Source organism: Dendrobates tinctorius, unplaced genomic scaffold (assembly GCF_039654945.1).
Source record: "Dendrobates tinctorius isolate UK_male_01 unplaced genomic scaffold, ASM3965494v1 ptg000211l, whole genome shotgun sequence".
In the NCBI taxonomy this organism is placed as follows: Eukaryota; Metazoa; Chordata; class Amphibia; order Anura; family Dendrobatidae; genus Dendrobates; species Dendrobates tinctorius.
Window position 1 is genome coordinate 31,228,033 of NW_027361878.1, and position 20,012 is coordinate 31,248,044.

At 43.1% G+C, this 20,012-nt stretch overlaps 1 protein-coding gene across 3 annotated transcripts in view; it reads left to right on the forward strand.

Annotated features, from left to right (window-relative positions):
- Nucleotides 1–354: 354 nt before the first annotated feature.
- LOC141058441 (serine/threonine-protein kinase D3-like) overlaps nt 355–20,012 on the forward strand; it is a 125,361-nt gene continuing 105,703 nt past the window's right edge. For 2 of the 3 annotated variants that reach the window (XM_073554693.1, XM_073554694.1), the window contains exons 1-2: nt 355–506; nt 12,864–13,503. In XM_073554693.1, coding sequence (XP_073410794.1) covers nt 13,363–13,503 — 141 coding nt within the window. In that variant the 5' untranslated portion in view covers nt 355–506; nt 12,864–13,362. The remainder of the gene's footprint in view (nt 507–12,863; nt 13,504–20,012) is intronic. The other variant, XM_073554695.1, reaches the window with a different exon arrangement.

Consider the following 20,012-nt stretch of genomic DNA (forward strand, 5'->3'; position numbering starts at 1 on the left):
AAAGCAAACATCAACAAAAAATGAAAAAAAGGAAGACGAGACACATGTTTGTAAAAAGCTCTCAGAGACACTGCAGCAAGCAGGGGTTTTGACGCCACAAGTCTCTTAGTGTCGCTGTTTATTTCACTTTGCTGTAGAAGCAAGAAAAAAAACTTTTTTTTCTGGTATTTTAAAATCAAGGAAACGCTAGAAAATGTGGTGTGATGCAAACATTGGTGAGACGTGTTCGTGGAGACTTTTCTGCCCAGATTTTCCATTTCCTAATTGGCCACAAGGCTTTTATTTGTGCACCAGGCGCACAGATGCCTCATCCTTCATGTCCCAGCCTCATCTCCTCTATGAAGTTAAGGAACTTCCAAGCAGGGAGAGGTGGGGCGAACAGGACATAGCAGCTCACGAATTTCCTGTCTCTGAAGTTGTACACAGAAAATAAGAGCACTTGAGATGTTCAGGGAGGAAGCAGCCCAGAGAGCTGTCACTGGCAGCACAAGCAGTTCTGAGCGGTGGTAAGGAAACTTTCTTATTGTTACTTTTTTCTTTATACTTTGGTATTACTTTGGGACTTTTCACCTTTGCCTTCTGCACTTCCAGTCCCTTTCATGTTGCGGTTTCGTGTTGATTATGTCTTCGCTTGCCCTCAATTATTTGTCATCGCCCTTTCGTTTTCTTTCATCTTTTATGTAACCCCGTATTTATCTTCGCTTTGATATGTTTGACTTTTCCATCTTCCACGCCTGTTCTAATGTTCGCTGCCTTTAGAAATGGAAGTACAGATACAACATATAGACATTTTTTTCCCCGTGATTCTTTCTTGTTTAATCAGTGTAACATTTCGCTATTTGAGGCCGCCGAACATGTTTTCAATACTTTGTGTTTGAGATGTAGCTCTATCCTTATATTATTAGTTTGGGGCTCGCACTGCCATAGATTGCTCTGTGACTCTGCTACTCCGTAGCAAAGTGCAAGTGATTGCATTGTACCACGACCTCAACAAGCAAGAAGCAAAATGTCAAAATCAGTTTTGTGGGTTGTTGTTTTTTTTTTTTTTTGCAACTTTCAGATTGCAATGTGTCACATTTAACTGTAGCAGCGCCATAATGCGCCCTTTGGCCATGCGACCTGTGTCGTAACCTAAGATGGCCATGTAGCCTCCAGCCTTAAAAGTACAAAGGATAAAGCAAATGATATAAAAATTATAAGGGGTCGTCATTTCGGTCCCCATCTTGGTATATATATCCCCTATCCTGATGTATATATCCCCCATCCTGGTATATGTCCCCTTTTCTGCCATTGTTCTTTAATATATAGAAACAAATAAAGATTATTCTCACCTTCCCCCACGCTCTCATGCCGCACGGCGTCCCCTTCTGAAGCGACGGGAGTGCATGACGTCACTGCCATGAGCCCTGATCACGTACATGCCGATATCAGCTGTGGACCTCTAATCAGCTGGCAGCATGTATTGCCGTACACGCTCCCGGCAAGCCTCTGCGCCGCAATGCACTTCATCTGAATGTGCGTCCAAGGATGCACATCCAGTTGAAGTTTGTGCAGGTGTCGGCATGCATCCCGCCACTGGCCCCGTCTCGGTGGCGACCTCTGTGACCGTGGTCGTCACGCCCCCTGCTTTTAGTGTGAGCTGCAAAACGCAGCACGGTGCACTTCACTGCAATCCCACTATGACTTAGTTCTGTAGCCCTGAGACAAATTGCAATAATCTTATTCAGAGCTTCATAATGGACGTATAGGAGTTGAACTGCATAGAAAGTCTACATTTCATAGTTTAAATATTATATTCAACTGTTATTGTGGCTCTGACCGAAAAGATTGTGCACCGAAAATACAGTTGAACAGTCACATACGCTCTCAGGTCTTAAAGGGAACCTACGAGCACCTCGTAGCACCTGATTCACGCTGATTGAGAGACCTGTCAATCACCTGCACCAGCACTGAAAGAATTCTGCTCTCTCCCTATGGTCCCTGGTTGGATATTTAAACTATATGTTCTGTGTTAATGCCGGAGCGTTTGAGAGAAAAATATACTCGCCGCCAGGCTCCGATTCATGCTGTTCACAATTTGGGCGGCAGGAATCAGCTGACAGATTCTCTCCTTTTAAGGGAAGGTTCACACGAGCATATGAAAAATCGTTCAGAGTTTCATCCAGAAAAGTGTTACGATTTTTTTCTCACTTGTTATCTGTATAAAATCTGTTTTCTCACAGCGGCTATTAATCATTTACACGACCACTGACCGTTTCCTATATTACAGAATTGCAATAATCGGAGGCTATACGGTGACTCTGTACAGCGGCCGATATTTCTTCTCCCACCCATAGATTTCAATGGATGAGTCTCATCCGATTTACAGAGGAAAATCGCGCATGTTGCCATTTTTTTTACATGCAGATTCAGGAAGTGAAAAAAAAATTGTTCTTTTCCACTGCCCCACTGAATAACATTGGTCCGAACGCGATCCGATTTTTTGACAGTCAGCACTTGGGCCGAAAATACAGCCCTTAACCTGATACAAACAGGGTTACTTTTCCCTTTTGTACATATCCATATTACTCCTCCCTTTTGTACATATGCATATTACTACTCCCTTTTGTACATATCCATATTACTCCTCCCTTTTGTATATAGCTGTATTACTCCTTCCTTTTGTACATATATTACTCCTTCCTTTTATACATATTTGTATTACCCCTCCATTTTGTACATAGCCATATTACTCCTCCCTTTTGTAAATATTCCTATTATTCCTCCCTTTTGTACATAGCTGTATTACTCCTCCCTTTTGTACATATATTACTCCTCCCTTTTATTCATATTTGTATTACTCCTCCCTTTTATACATAGCAGTATTACTCCTCCCTTTTGTACATATTCGTATTACTCATCCCTTTTGTACATATCCGTATTACTCCTCCCTTTTGTACAAAGCCATAAAAGGGCTGCGATAGGGAAGCGTATATGGTGCTTGCAAGATTTGCCAGCTTTTCCAAGAATCTGAAAGGCCTCCTTTTTTCTCTGGAACATCCCGGGTGTTCCAGGAAAGTTGGCATATATCTCCAAAACAAAATATTCAAGTGAGCAAAGTAAGTCACATGCCAAGTGCAAAGTAAAAGAGTCTCATGTTATAATTTAAGTCATGGTATTAAAAAATGTGGCCACAACTGCTAGCAGTGAGAAAATGACAGAAAATGTATACTCATCTTTTTATGCTCCGTCGTTCCAGCCCAGTCGTGTCTTTTGACCTCCCGCCAGCCTTCTGTTTACATGGCTGCAGCAATGATGTCCCGGATACTTCAAGTGACCGCTGCAGCCAATCACTGTCCTTTCTTACTCGCCAGTCATATGTTTCATTGAGACAATCATTAGGTTAGAATATCAATTCCCTACTATATAATTAAGACCAATTTCAATTAATTTGTAATTTAACTATTTTCTAAAGATGAGCTAATTGATTTCATGTGAAATTGAATGTCTTGAATTTTACGAAATTCTTTACACATTGCAGAAGATTGTGCAGCCAGGGAAGGCTCACCTGACATAGCCGGGGGGCGCACCTCTTCATAATGTCTTGCCCATGTCGCATCACATGGTATAGCACAGCCAATCAGAAGTGACTATCATAGCCTGTATAAAATCCGAGGCAGGTAATGCAGCAGCCATTTAAGAATGAATCTGAATCATGAGAGGACGTCATACTTCACAGCTTTGAAAAAAAAGAAGGGAGAGAAATGGATTAATTCTAGTTGAGTCTGTACATATAAACTTTTTCAATAATTTGCTACAGATTATAAAAAGTAACAATTATTGCTCCAAAATGCAATGAAAAGCACCCTGAAAAAAAGAAACAACTGCCCACGAAGTTTAGGTCATTGAACAGAAGACTTTTTTTCTATTTATTACTTCCTTGAGCAGTTTTAAAGCAACCCTCCACCCTGGCAGTGAAATGTGGCCCTGTATTGTCATGTATAGTCACCTTCCCTAGTGCACTAAATTTGCCTCCTCCACTGAGAAAATGGTTCCTGTCTACTTGTATCATATATGGCCACCGCATTGGTATGAGGTGCACAAGGCTAAGTATTTATCATGCCTTCCTTGACCTTTCTCAGTGGAGGAGGCAGCGAAAGACAAATTAAGGGCACCATGTTTGGTGTGTGCAAACAACATCTTTTTTCAGGCGGATTCCACCTTGGTTGCGCCTGAAGACATCCTAAAAATTTTGGCAATAAGAATGCTCACATGCACTGCAATGTGAAAATCACTTGCTGTGTACATGTGCCGAGTTTTGTAACTTTTTTTTAACTGCTTCAGGCTTCGAAAGCCATGATGCAGCAAAAAGAAGTGACCGATTCATTCTTCTGGTGGTTTCCGCTTGGAATCCGCCACTATGTTAAGTAAGGAATAAATTAAAAAAAAGCCTTTGAAAAGGCCACAGCAAAAGGTGTCAAAAAAGTTATCAGAAAAGTTAAAAGATGTCATGTGCACGTTCTTGTAGGGTGACTATATATGATAAATGTCTAGTCACTTTTCAGTGCCAAGAGTTATAAGCAGGCTACTCGCCAGTGGGAGCGCGCGCTAAAAAAAACGGATGTCCAGTGTCACATATTAAGCAACAAAGATCACATTCTGCCACTGTTACTTCACATCATAATGGTAAAGAATGTGATTGCGTTGCGACTGGCAAGTTGCCAAAAATGCAATATGCTAGTCACGAAAAAAAGCACAAAAAACACACCCAATAGAATCTTATTTAGGTAAAAGAATGAATGAATCTTAATGGGAAGGAATGTATACAATAAAACCTTCAACTTCTCTTTACATGGCAGCATGTGAAGAGCCTTAATGGGGTTGTCAACAACTACACTGCTGACGACCTATTGTCAGGAAAGGTCATCAATATCGGATTGCTGGGGATTAAACATCCAGCACCCTGCACTGATTACCCCGATGCCAATGTACCAGGGCAATTTGGAAACGCCGGGCAAAGCTCCAGAATTGGAGCATCCAATGTGATGCGCCACTTCTGGGTGGCTGTAGGCTTCCATTTTTTGACTGGGAAGGGGCCAATATCCATGGACCCTTTCCAGCTGTCTGCTTTACCTTTGCTGGTTCAATACATGTACAGTTAACTAAATATTTAAGGCACAAATTATATAACTCTATCTATATCTTTACACACGTTTAATCTGTAATTTCTATTCTGTATTCTATTCCGATACACGTCACATGGACACATGGGCGGCCAACAGAAAAGCACACGGATGGTAAAACCTGACCTTCTCATGTGTACATTTTCTTTTTTGTTTTTTTTAAAGTGGACGTGTGAACAGGGCCTGAGCCATATCACACAGCTTTGTGGGAAGCTGATCCTTTACACTAAAATGTATCGCAGCAAAGAAATGGTTAATATGTGCAGTGTTGGGAATGATCACAATGTGGGGAAGTACATACATGTGAGCTAAAATTTAAAACAGCACGGGAAGCACAACATGGGGGGATTGCTTCATTGGGAAATTGCTTTGTAGTTCATTTCACTTTTTTGCATCAAGTTAAAGTTTTACTTTTTTTCGTGAAATGATGAGTTGGCCGTTGTGTTATGTATATGTAGGGGTATACAGCGGGTGATACTGGCATCTTACATCCAGTATTAGCTGATGAAACACATTCTTGGTTTTCGCTGATTGTCAACCTCTGTACTGACAATTGTCACCTGCCATTTTGAGTTTATTTTAAGACATGAGAGTGAAGTCTCTATAAATTCCATACCATTTGCTAGAACTGTACAACACTGCGTTTAAAAAAAAAAAAATATATATATATATGCTGAGTCAAAAACTCACTCAAAACTCATGACTCTGTAAAGGTCGCTTTTCCGTGACCTACTCCTTAATCCCGCTCCCACCTCTCCATGGAGGATTCTCCCCCCTTCTCCCCCATAAAACAAAGGACAAACAACCATTTTCTTTGGATAATAACGGCCACAGCAGCCAATTTATTAATAATTAAAAGACACTTGGTGAGGTCTTCGAAGCTACAAAAGTCTGGTGATTTTCCATGGCATTGCCCCTTCCCCCCGAGCCTTACTCCTAGCCACATTTTTTCCAGCGCAGAAGCACCGTGAAACCGAGGGAAGAGGTTGCCTCCACACCGTTAACGTGAACCTGACGTTCCATCGCCGGGTATCACACAAAACTCATGACCATGTGATCCCGACATACCATCGCCGGGTATCACCCAAATCTCGTGTTAATGTGACCCCGACGTTCCATCACCGGGTATCACCCAAATTTCACCAGACCACCACATAACCATCCAATGAAGGGGATTCACGTCTATCAAGAATCCCCACTTCCAATTTTTTACCAACTTCGAAGACCCACCAATGCCACACCGACAACACCTTGACCCCCTCAGGTGCTCGAGACCCCACCAACTAGCAATGTTGTGGCCCTCCGGATCCCTTTTGTAACCCCACAATCCACAAATCCGTCCCCGCTCCGTTCAAGTGCACTCCATCTGCCAACCAAAAATCCTCTCCCACAAAATCCAGACCTGCATGGCGTACCGCCACTCCCCCATTCCGCACTACGAATTTAGATATTGGTTTATTAACCTTTATGTGAGCTTTGTTAATCCTTGGCACCAACCGCGCCCCCTGCCAAAATTTCCTGGGTACAATGTCAGACCACACTACTTCCATTCCCGGGAATGGCACCCATAGCCACGTCAGATCTTTTTAGATATTGCTAGCCAATCACTTCCCAGAGCGGGCTCCCAGGTCCCCCACATTCAAGACTAAAATATCTGGGGCTCTATGGAGGCACCTAATTGACGCCACTTTCCTTGTGCAACCCAACTGTCTCCCGTCAGTCCGTCTGTCTGCTCGCAGCGCTATCCTGTAAACGTAAGAGTGGCCTAGAATCCAGATTAGAAGTGGAACTTGCCCTGCAACAAAGCAAACATAAGTTTGCGACACATTTTAGTTACCAGAAGACTTAGCTCCCTCGTTTCCATAAGGTCATACGTAAGACCGTTACCGTTGTGATTCCCACCCGCCAATCCTCCTTAAAACTTCCGAGTTCAAACCTCCCACCGCCGCCTCTGTTGCGGCCCCAATCCAAAATGAATGACCTGCATAACTGCATGGCTCCACGTCAGCTCCCTCCAAGCACTTACGAAACACTTTAATGAACTGATATTGTCATAAGTGTAAACAAACCACTATGTTTGGACAAATCTGTTATAAAGACGGGAAGACTAAATATATATAAAAACAGCCTTTAATAAATCGGATTTGGCAATCGTAAACAATGTGCAAGAAAAAAGTGCCTAAGGCATACCAATAGTTAATACAGAATCACAACATACATATATGAAGATAATTCCTGAGATCTGTCAAAAAAAATGTATTTTTAAAAAACGTTGTGCAACGATATAGTACATATGTACTGTATAGTTCATATCATCATCCCGCAAATATAAATATATATATATATATATATATAGATTATAAAAAGTGATATTGTAAATATTTGTAAATTATTCTACTAAAATATATCACAAAAAGTGATTCCAACCACCATTAAATTGTAAATAATAATATATATGTGTAAATACATGTCCATAATATGCCATAATAATCATATCACATGTAACCATATACCGTAGCTATAAAAAGCAGTGTGTGACCATTCAGTGATATGTGAGCCGATACAACCATGTGTTACATACCAGCGGTATAATGACAGCCTCTTGCGGTAATGCCAGGCATTGATATGATTATTATGGCATATTATGGACATGTATTTACACATATATATTATTATTTACAATTTAATGGTGGTTGGAATCACTTTTTGTGATATATTTTAGTAGAATAATTTACAAATATTTACAATATCACTTTTTATAATCTATATATATATATATATATATATTTGCGGGATGATGATATGAACTATACAGTACATATGTACTATATCGTTGCACAACGTTTTTTAAAAATACATTTTTTTTGACAGATCTCAGGAATTATCTTTATATATGTATGTTGTGATTCTGTATTAACTATTGGTATGCCTTAGGCACTTTTTTCTTGCACATTGTTTACGATTGCCAAATCCGATTTATTAAAGGCTGTTTTTATATATATTTAGTCTTCCCGTCTTTATAACAGTATTGTCCAAACATAGTGGTTTGTTTACACTAAATAATCGAATGGGTTCCATTCAATCTTTATGACACATCAGGAGGATCGGTCTTTTTAAAAATTGAATGTATGCACTATTTGATTCGAACATAATTATTTGATTATATGAACATTGGTGCATGGTTTCTATTTATTATTATTATTTTTATTTCCTCTCTGCTGTGTCTTTTTGTTACTGATATTGTCATAAGAATGACCCGTCCTCATGACATAACAACGGTCCCTCCTGCCGGAGCCTAGCAGCCATAAATATCCCAAAACATTGCGATGGGCACATAACGGAATCCTTCACCCTTCCCAACAGCACCCTTTTCACCTTTTCCAATTGGTCTGTCTTTGACTTCCTGATTCCGAATTCAACCTCCCCCCCGGGTAGCCATGATGTCCTGGGCTAAGAATGTTGCATATTTTGCATTTAAAGGAAGTAAATGTAAAAAAAACCTCTTGCCGCTGTTGCACAACTTTCTTCTTACTATTATATAAGTAGGAAAATTGTTCGTGCCTTGTGTTACACAACATTTGCATCATCAAATTCCAATTGCGTGACTTGATTCCAACTGGTGACGCTCCACTGAAAGCATGGAGTGAAAAAGCCAAATCTAAAGGCCATCAATGAAAATTTGATCACAATGTCTATGGAAACCCTCAGCAATGAAAGAGAGTCTATCAGCACGGAATGACTGTTCAAACCAAGCACAGGCGCTCGGAGCATCATGGTGTGGATAAACATTTAAGTGCAACTTCCCACCTGCTTGTCTCTGTCTCTAGCTCCATCCTCCTGCTTTTTGATTTACAGCTGTGGCTTCAGAGAGAAGGGTGGAGATAGATGGAAAACAAGAAATGGGAAGGTGTAGTTAAATGTTTGGCCACGCTGCGGTGCACGGAGTGCCTGTGCTTGGTCTGCAGTCATTCCATGCTGACAGCCCCTTTAGCTGTAATCAGTTAGAGAAGCTGCAGAAACTGTTAATTTATCAGTAGTGCAACCACAGGTGAAATTAAAGGTTTTTTTTTCCCCCCATTTGGAAAATGCATTGCCTGTTCTCCATTTGCAGATTTTTTTTTAAATTGTTCTACTCACCATCACCAGGTCCAGCACTAACAACACCCCCTCTCTGCTCCATATGTGTTATTGTCTGCAGTTCTGACATCACATTGACAGTGCTAAAGCTGATCGGTGAGCTCAGCATCTTGTGCCGTTAACTGGGGCAGACCTGATGAGCTCAGAAATAGGCTGCAGTGCTGTCGACATGACATAACCGCTGAAGACAATATCAGACACCAGGAGAGGTGGAGACTCAACACTGGACCCAGAGAGGGTGAGAAAGGCACTAAAAAAACATCAGCTGGGGGAGACAGGATTTCCAAATCTGGGAAACTCCTTTAAATGTTACATATTTGCCATTGATATCAATGGACTGCCAGAATGAGAAGAAGACTTTTTTGACCAAACACATAGGGACCCTGAAAAGGCCACTTACCTCTAAAATATTTATTTTAATCCAGAGAATCCCTTTAAAGGGGCTGTTATCCAGGACTTTAACGTTGATGGACTATCCTTACGATAGGTCATCAATGTCTGATCGGCGGGGGCACCATCACCAATCAGCTTTTCCTGGTGTCATCCAGAGCTGCACAGCCCAGCACCGTTGGCTATATCGTGGCCGCAGCCGGGTACTGCACATCCGCTACCTATTCAAATCAATAAGGGGTGGATGAGCAGTACCGGCCGCGGCCACTATATAGTCCACGGTGCTGTGCTATGCAGCTCCGGCCAACACTGGGAAATGTTTATTGGCGGTGGTGCCGGTGTCGTACCCCCACCGATCATTGATGACCTATACTAAAGCTAGACCATCAATGTTAAAGTCTCAGATAACCCCTTTAAGTCAAATGCATGGTTTATTTTTTACTCCTTGATTATTTTGCCTGGTTTGATTTGAAGGTGGAAAGATGAACTTACAATACCGGATGACAAAAATATACGAAGCTTCCTAGTAATTCTTCACACACCAGTATCCGAGCTTTCTTATTTGAGCCCTTCACAATATGACTGTCATTGGCCAGATACATCCGCTTATTCCGTATACGTCACAGATATACACTGAAATAAATGAATTATCCATGATAGAGGAAGGAACTATTGTGAGCGCGGCTTTTGATAAATCATCTCTTACCTATAAACACTGTCTTATATATCCAGAGCCGGATCAGAAATATTCTCATTTATTCAATTTACTAGAGAGGGAATGGAAAATATAATTTGCCCGTTTCTAGCCGCAGCATTTATTCCATTCTCAATGCTGTAACCGAGAGCCTTGTGATCAAATATATTTTTTTCCTAAGATTTTTGTACTAGTAAAAAATGCACGTTTGACTTTATTATAAACCTAGAGGCACAAAACTCATTCTGGGAAGTAGAAATTATATATATTTCCTGTTACTGCCTCAACTATATGAATTCATGCAGACATCAGTTTTCCACATACGAGTTCTATTGTTGTTTTTTTACGGATAACTCTCATACCCAGGCTCGGACTGGTCAATAGGGGAAGAGGGGAATCTCCCGGTGGGCCCCCTAACTCCAATCTATGGACAGTTCATGCAGACATCAGTTTTCCACATACGAGTTCTATTGTTGTTTTTTTACGGATAACTCTCATACCCAGGCTCGGACTGGTCAATAGGGGAAGAGGGGAATCTCCCGGTGGGCCCCCCAACTCCAATCTATGGACAGTTCATGCAGACATCAGTTTTAAACTTACGAGTCCTATTGGTGTTTTTAACAGATAACTCTCATACCCAGGCTCGGACTGGTCAATAGGGGAAGAGGGGAATCTCCCGGTGGGCCCCCCAACCCTAATCTATGGGCAATACTTGGCATAATTCACCTGATTCACTCTGTACAGATAAAATCAGCATATCTTCATTGATTTACCATGCTATCTAGTTTATTATATAAAGATGTAGGTATATTTGTGAACAAGGGTAGTATTTGCATGCCAGTGAAAAGTGTGCCCCCCAAAGTCAATGTTTCTGGTGGGCCCTTAGCACCCTAGACCGACACTGCTCATACCTATGCTTTTCTATGAAGATAGTTTAGATGTCAATCACTGGCCTCAGCATTCAGGCGACTGATGATCAGCCAATCACTGGCCTTAGCATTCAAGTGACTTATGGTCAGCCAATCACTGGCCTCAGCATTTAGGTGAATGATGATCAACCAATCACTGGCCCCAGCATTCAGGTGACTGATGATCAGCCAATCACTGGCCTCAGCATTCAGGTGACTGATGATCAGCCAATCACTGGCCTCAGCATTCAGGTGACTGATGATCAGCCAATCACTGGCCTCAGCATTCAGGTGACTGATGAATAAGGAGGGTGAGAAGACGTTTAGTCAAGAAGAGTTAAATTGTATATAAGTGTAAAGTAATATTTTATTGTTATAGGTGTTATATAAATCTGCTTTTTATCCTTATGGCTGGTTTGTTTCTCGGTTTTCCTGGAGGTTTACTCCAAGGCCGTCCCCAGGAACTGAGGAGATCTGTCTACTAGGGGAACCATTACAAAGCATAGGGATACAGCAGCAGTCAGGGTAAGATGTAGTTAAAAGCTTGGGATTAGCCCACACTTTGGGAGGGGTTAGATCAGATAAGAAGCCAAAGCACTTCCTGCTTCAGGTGTTCAGTCATGGTCAGTGAAGTGGAGTGAGGAAGTAATAATAATAATAATAATAATCTTTATTTTGATATAGTGCTAACATATTCCCAGCGCTTTACAGTTTACACACATTATGATCACTGTCCCCAATGGGGCTCACAATCTAAATTCCCTATCAGTATGTCTTTGGAATACTGATGGAAGTCCATGACATTGACAGGTTCAAGGTCAACGGATGCCTAATCGGTGAAGGGCTTATCAGCTTCTAGTTTCCCACACTGCATGAGGTTACATCCAAAGTTTCGCAGAGATCCCAGGGAGCTCCAGAGCATAGGGCCCCTAAAGGGCATCAGATTCCTGGCTCTTTCTCCCCTAAGTGGAAGAGGTCGGCTGGGTTACAGCGTGAGGGACAGATGATGGGCCTCAGAGAGGCTGTACTGCCGGATAGAAATCTAAAAAATATACTGAAAAACTCGGCTTATACTCGAGTATATAAGGTACATAGAAACTTTGGAATATATCTTACTGTAATATATAGAAACTTTATAGAATAAAGAAATAATATATAGAAACTTTGTAATATATCTTACTGGAAAACTCTGCTTTTTTTCTCCACTTATGAGCCTCTTCTTAGTAGCTCATAAGTGGAGAAAGAAGCAGAATTTTCCAGCAGGATATAGTATATTACAAAGTTTCTTATAAATGCTTTTTCTATTGATTTGTTGAAAGAACAGTTCTCTTTTAAAAGGGAGAATGTCAGCGCAAATGACTGTGTAAACCAACACAGCTGCTCGGTGCACTCAGGTCATTGCACCTTCTCCCGTATCTGTTTTCCAAACTTTTCCCAAAAAGAAATGACAAATATTACATGTTTCACCAGGCCAAAGTCTGTCACTGATTGTATTCTTTTCTCTGCGTTGCTGTTCCTTTCATCATCCTGCCGATCATTAATATCCAGCTCGTTTTTTCCTTTGTTGTACAGAGAGAAGACTAAAACAAAACAAAAAATCAAGTGACAACTACTTAGCCGCGCTCTTTAATGCTGGAAATCTTACCCCGCTAACATCAACACTGGACGTGTTAATCTTTTGAAAGCATTAAAGAAAAATGAGTAATGCGTGTTTGGATTTCTTGTTACTTCCCGGGAAGGTCTCAAGTTAAACATCAGAGGAGAACATCACAGTGAAACTATTATTTGCCGGATTGCTTTGATTTTTGTAACTATTGGATTACCAGTCAGTATATTTCTACAATCCGTATGTTTAATTCTTCATATTCGATTCATGAAACACAGGATTTCTCTTACGGAATTTTTGGATTATTATCAACCAGAAGTGAGAGATGGGTTATTATAATATGCAAGTTTCTGGTCGATAAATGTTTCCTTCCATTTGTGGGGTAAAAGGAAAGGAATACTCGTTAAACACCTTATAAGTTATTACAAGTTGGTGCTGGTCCTGTATTCTAAGTCGATTTTCATAATGACTTTGGATAAAGTTTCTCAGGGGAAAACAACAGTCCGGCTCCAGATAGGTCTATGTCGTGAGGCTTATCATCTACACCCAAGTGAGACCAATTATGTCACGCTGAAGAGACTTGCCATGGACCTCGTAGAAAAGAAGGTAGGTGCCTTTTCTCATTCTTTCTGAGACCTGCCTGTTGTGTCCGACACTGATCTCTGCAGGCACCAAGCGGTCACAGACCGCTCCTGCCGGCGATTTGGAAGTTTCTGTTGATGAGACACCAACAGACCGATGGCTTCTTTTCCATTCTGCTCAGTTGACGGGATGTGACTGCCAACATCATGCTGATTGACACCTGGCTACCTGCTGCCTACCTGTTGAGAGCCAGCAGTCAATCAGTGTGACGTCGGCAGTCATGCCCCGTCAAGAAGAGGAAGAGCTGCAATGTTGACGTGAAGCAGCAGAATCGCTGGCAGGAGAGGTCTACCTGTGCCAGGCAGAACAGGAAGGAAGTTTTTAGGCCCATAGTAAATAAAATAGTCCAGGTTAGAGGCATTTTAATAGTAGGTAATATAAATTGGGAGTCAATAAAATTGCAGTCCATATAAAACATAGACAGATCGGCCCGACAAAGTGGGAGTTGCCCCTTTAAAGGGAATATGTCACCGACTTTTTATAATCCCATCTGAGAGAAGCATGATGTAGGGTCAGAGACCCTGATTCCAGTGATGTGTCACTTACTGGGCTGCTTGCTGCAGTTTCAATGAAATCACTGTTTTATCTGCTGCAGATCTACCAGTTCTCTGCTTGTTGAGCTATGCATAACCCTGCCCACACCAATGATTGGCTGCTTTCTGTGTACACTGTGCATATCCAGAGAGCTGCTAATCAGTGGTGGGAGTGTAGTTGGACTAGGAGGCACGAGACACCTAGTCCTCTAGCGATAATCTGCTGCTGATAAAACACTGATTTCATAAACACCCAACCTATTAAGTGACACATGGCTGGTATCAGGGTCTCTGTCCCTACATCATTCTGCTGTCAGCAGGTTTTTGCTATGTAGATTCCCTTTAAGGCTGGCCCTTCTTTTAGACTAGCTTCCCACATCCGACATTATGATGACCGTAAGCTTATACGTCAGTAAAAGGAGCCCTGCCGCTGGTCCCGACATCGTTGTTGAGCATGTGAAATGGAGTATCTATAATAGTCTTATATGGGCATATGGACAACCCCTTTTACAAGTTTAGTATTAAAGGCCTGAAGATATAAGGCTACTTTCACACATCAGGTTTTCGGCGTCAGGCGCGATCCGGCGTCGTGCCGGAACGCCGGATCCGGCAAATGTTTTGTAAAACCGGATGTGACGGATCCGGTTTTCTGCCGGATCCGTCTTGTTCTTGACAGACAAAACCGGATCCGTCTCATCCGGTTCATCCGTTTTTCTATCCGTTTTTCGACGGATTACGCCGGATCCGGTTTTTAAAAACACCCCTTGTGGCCTTCCGAACGGGATTGGCTACTGGAAAACTATATATAGCGTGTTCCTACAGCCCTTCTTTGACAGGTTGTAGAGAAGAAAGTGCAGGTTGGAGAGAAGAGCAAGTTACTGGCGAAGATGGATGTTGTCATTGGAAATATTTTGAAGAATTTGGCGGATTTTACAGCGGAGGCGAATCGTTTGAGGGTGACTGTTCTGGAGAAGGAGAGAGCGAGACAGCAGCGCATCAGGCATCGTAGACGACGTTTGTGGATCCACCCCATCACAGCCAAGAGAATGACGCGTGGGGTCTATTCTACACTCTGCATGGACCTTCGACGAAACCCAGATAAATTTTTTGGATATGTTCGGATGAAAATGGAGAATTTTGATTACTTGGTGGAGCGCATTGCACACCTCATAAGAAAAGCAGACACCTATTGCCGCTTCTCTGTTTCACCCACAGAGCGTCTGATGGTGACTTTAAGGTAAGCCACATTTATTGGATGTGCTCGAATCAGAGCACACTTTCACTGCAATCTTGTTGGTGGTAGTTTGTATCTCCAAGTGTTATTGCTGAGTTTTGGTATGTAATGCTGGGCCAAAGCATTACATTACATTACATGACATTACAAAGCATACATTACAAAGCATGCTGGTACAAAGATATACATCTTTCCGGTATGTAATGCTGTGATTTAAAACTAATTGATTGTTTTTTAATTCCCCACAGATTTCTTGCAACTGGAGAATCCCTTTCGTCACTGCATTTCCAGTACAGACTCGGGATTTCCACCATATCTGGAATAGTGAAGTACACATGCCGTGCACTGTGGGACTCCTTAGCTGAAGAGTTTTTACCAGAGCCCACAACAGAGAGGTGGATTGAAATTTCAGAAAAGTTTCAACAGATATGTCAGTTTCCCAACTGCTTGGGCGCTGTGGACGGGAAACATATCCGCATTGTAAAGCCAGCCGGATCGGGATCGGAATATTTCAATTACAAGAAATATTTTTCAATTGTCCTCATGGCCATCGCTGACGCGGAATACAAATTTATTGCTGTTGATATTGGGGCCTATGGCCGCTCCAATGACTCTCAAGTTTTCAAACTGTCTGCCATGGGGCGTAAACTGTATGGAAACACCTTCCAGTTCCCACCCCCTAGACCGCTGCCGCAAACATCTGGTCCACCTATGCCATTTGTCTGTGTAGGGGATGAAGCCTTCCAGCTGTCAGAACACCTTTTGAAACCGTACTCTAGCAGAGGATTGACAAGAACAAAACGCATTTTTAATTACCGCCTCACAAGAGCAAGAAGAATGGTTGAATGTACCTTTGGTATTCTGACAGCCAAATGGCGGGTCCTATTGACTGCGATCAACCTCAAGACAGAAACTGTGGACGAGGTGATCAAAGCGTGCGTGGTACTCCACAATTTTGTTATCTGCAAGGAACCCATTTCCATTGAGGACACCTCTGAAGAAACCACCTTGCAAGATTACCATGACATTACCACTAGAAGTTCTGTGACGGTTTCAGTAATGAGGGACAATTTTGCACTATACTTTATGTCACCTCAAGGCAGAGTACACTGGCAGGATGACAGAGTGTGAAAGATTTGTGCCCAACCAAACTTGTGTACCTTCTGTACCAACAGTATATACCTTTCCCAACCAAAGTTGGCTATCTTGTCATGGTCTTACTATTTTTACCTTTAGGCCACAGGTGTGTACCTGGTTGTATTTCACCTTTTAACAAAAGTTGTGTACATTGTTAGGAAATCACCAACAATAAACACAACTTTTTAGGTGAAATACTTTGCTTCAAACACAACCAGGAACACAACTGTGGCAAAAAGCTAAAATTTACCCACAGTTATATACCTGGTTTTGAATACCTTTTTACCTTTGAAATACCCTGTATTTAACCTTTTTTTTAAACATATTTCGCCGCAGAAAGAAATGACAGACAACCATTGTAAAACGATAATTTAACTTTTATTTAAAATATTTTTTTTTGTAAACTGTTTTTAAAGTTAAAAAAACTTTTTTAATAAAGGTTTGAAACCAACTGGGCATTTTTATTACAAAACACACATTACAAATCTGTGTAGTGTGGGGTGGAAATACTGCTGGAGGGCCTGCGGGACACTTCAACACTGGGTGTGTGGAGAGAGGACTGGGATCGTGGTGGGGAAGGAACAGTTAGAGGTGAAGGTGTGGAAAAAGCTACAGAATGGGTGGACATGTGGTAGGCAGAAGAGGTGGTGGGCGGTGGAGTGGAGGGTTGGGCAGGGACTGTAGGAGCAGATGATGTTGATGGCAAGTTGTATGGGGAAGGAGTTTGGTACGGGGCAGGTTGCTGGAAGTGGGGAGATGTCTGGTACTGGGGAGGTTGCTGGTACTGGGGAGGTTGCTGGTACTGGGGAGGTGGATGGTATGTAATAGGAGGGGGAGGATGGAAAGTGGCTGGAGGGGGTGCAGATGTGATAGGAGGGGGAGGATGGAAAGTGGCTGGAGGGGGTGCAGGTGGAGGAACTACTGTGGTGGGAGGAGGAGGTTGGGAGGTAATGTTCTGGAGAGCAGCGTGGCATGAATGCATTACATGCATCTGCTGGGTAGGAGAGAGCGTTTCCATGCGCTCCACAACAGACCTGAAAAAGGTGTGGTTTGGCGAAGATCTTGCTTCTGAATGCATGGTTTGCAGAAGTGTCTTCACCTCCAGAATGCTGGAGTTGATCTGCTGAAAGCCTGCGGAGATTTGCTCTGACGAGACTTTTAGACAGTTCTGGAAAGATGCATTCAGATGCAAGAACTCTGGCGCATAAGTCTTTTCCTGACCCCTCTGCCGCTGCCGCCCAGTACCCGCAGGTGTACTAGAGGTGGCAGGGGCAGAAGGGTGGGATAAAGGGAAAGCGATCTCCTCACCAGCAGCTTCATGTAATGTAGGCGGCCACGATGCTCCTGTGCTGGTGGATGGGACAGAGGGGTCGAATGTGTGGGAAGGCTGGGAAGGTGCAGATGTACCGGGGCGGTCGAAGTGTCCCTCGGTGCCGGTCTCCTCAGGGATCGCCTCAGAAGGGTCCAATCGTGCCGGCTCCCGAGTGCTGCTCACCGTGCTGTGGAATAAAGAGAAAAAAAAACAATTAAAATAGTGACATGGTATGGCCCTGGCTGAAAAAAAAAAGTTACATCTAAACATTTTTTTGTCACATGTGGTGTGTAATATTTACCTTCTGGTGAGCATTGTGTCCCGGAGGAACGACAGGGCTTGTGCGTACTTGTACTTGCTCCTGCGTCCTCCAGATCCACTCGGGGCCCGCATCTCTTTATTGAACTCCTTCTTGAAACGATCCCTCACAGACCGCCACCGCTTCACAATTCTCTCCCCTGAAACGAGAAAGGACAAAGTGGTTAGTATACAACATCAGTGTTTCCCAAACTCCAGTCCTCATGGTCCCCAGGGGTCATGTTTTCAGGATTTCCAAAGTAAATAGAAATCCTGAACACATGATCCGTGGGGACCACGAGGACTGGAGTTCGGGAAACACTGGTTTAAATCAAGCAACCGGTACTGTATATACTTACGCTCTTTAATCTGGGCCCGAGCTTCGAGGTCCTCCCAGCGGGCCACAAGGAGCGAACAGATTTCCTCCCAGAGTCGTCCGGTAACGATCAGGTCAGCATGGCGGCGGTCAGCCATATTCCAGAGCGGCTCCTTTTCTTTGACGAGATCGATGAGGCGGTCCACATCAATCCCTCCATCCTCACCGTCAGAGTCGGGAGCACGCTGTGAAGGCTGTTAAAGAAAAAGACAAAAATAACATAATTAGCCTCCACAAAAGAAATGAAATAAAAAGTGCAAAAAAACAAAGCAAAAATATTTATACTTACACGCTGGTGACCGCCGCGTTGCTGTCGCCGACGACCCTGGGAGGCACTGCGAGGACCTCTTGGCCGAGCACCAGATTGGGAAGACTAGAGAAGAAAACAAAAAATGTTGTGTGTTTGGATGTAGGCATTTGTTTGCTGTGTGTGGTCTGCAGAACATTGTTTTCTATGTGTTGTGTGTAGTGTGATGTTGTGTTTCTGCGTTTGATGCCAAAATCTTACCAATTGTGAGCCCACTCCAGGTGTCTGTCCACCCCTTCCTTCTTCTTCTGGGAGCTCCTCTTCATCTTGTGATTCCTGTTTTGAAATAAAAGGCAATGAATAGACATATATTACAGAGATGATGGATTTTGGAAATAAAAACTTACCGTCAAACGCTGACGATGCGAGGGAGGGCTCCCAGAAGAAGATGTGCTGTCTTCCTGCTGGCCAGACTCCATGTCTGTGGGTGGTGTTCCTGCTGCTGCCATTGCTGCTGCTGCATCTCTTGGGCGGCTGTTGAATAACGAGAAACAAAGGGCCAATGAATATCTTGATATTCCATGGCCCTAGTTTGGAGGAATGGGGGATTTGATAATTACCGTCTCTCATCTGCTGCTGGACTCCCCTCCCGTTGTTCAGCATGCTGCTCCAATTGGGGTGGTGCTGATGGTGCTGCTGCAGATGTCTCCTGCCTTCTCCTGCTCCTGGTTCTTGGCTTGGGTGGCATGTTGGGTGTGGCTGAGGGTCCCACCGTCTTGCTTTTATATATGTCTTGTGGGCAGAGCTACTGAGCATGCTCAGACCAAAAAAAACGGATCCGGCCACCGGATCCGGCTGTCGCCGGATCAGGCACATTGCGGCGCTCATAGGCTTTCATTGTGTGAAAAAGCCGGACACGCCGGATCCGGCGTGTCCGGCTTTTTCGCCGGAGACAAAAAACGTTACAGTAGCCGTTTTTTCCAGACGCCGGATCGCGACACATTGCCGGATCCGGCGAAAACCGGATGAAACGCATGGCCATCCGGCTCGATCCGGCTCTAATGCAAGTCAATGGGGGGGAAACCGGATCCGGCATTGCATTTCGCCGGATCCGGTTTTTGTCAAAAGCGCCGGATCGCGCCTGACGGCGAAAACCTGATGTGTGAAAGAGGCCTAAGAGAGATGGCAACATGTCCAAATCGCCAACTACAACAATATGTACTGCTGAACTTGCTTACATAGTTGTGGCTACGCGTGTACGCGATGACATCAAAGTGATAACCACAAAGACCAGGGAACTGTTTCAGAAAGAGAAAGGAGCCTTCATCCCCCAGGGA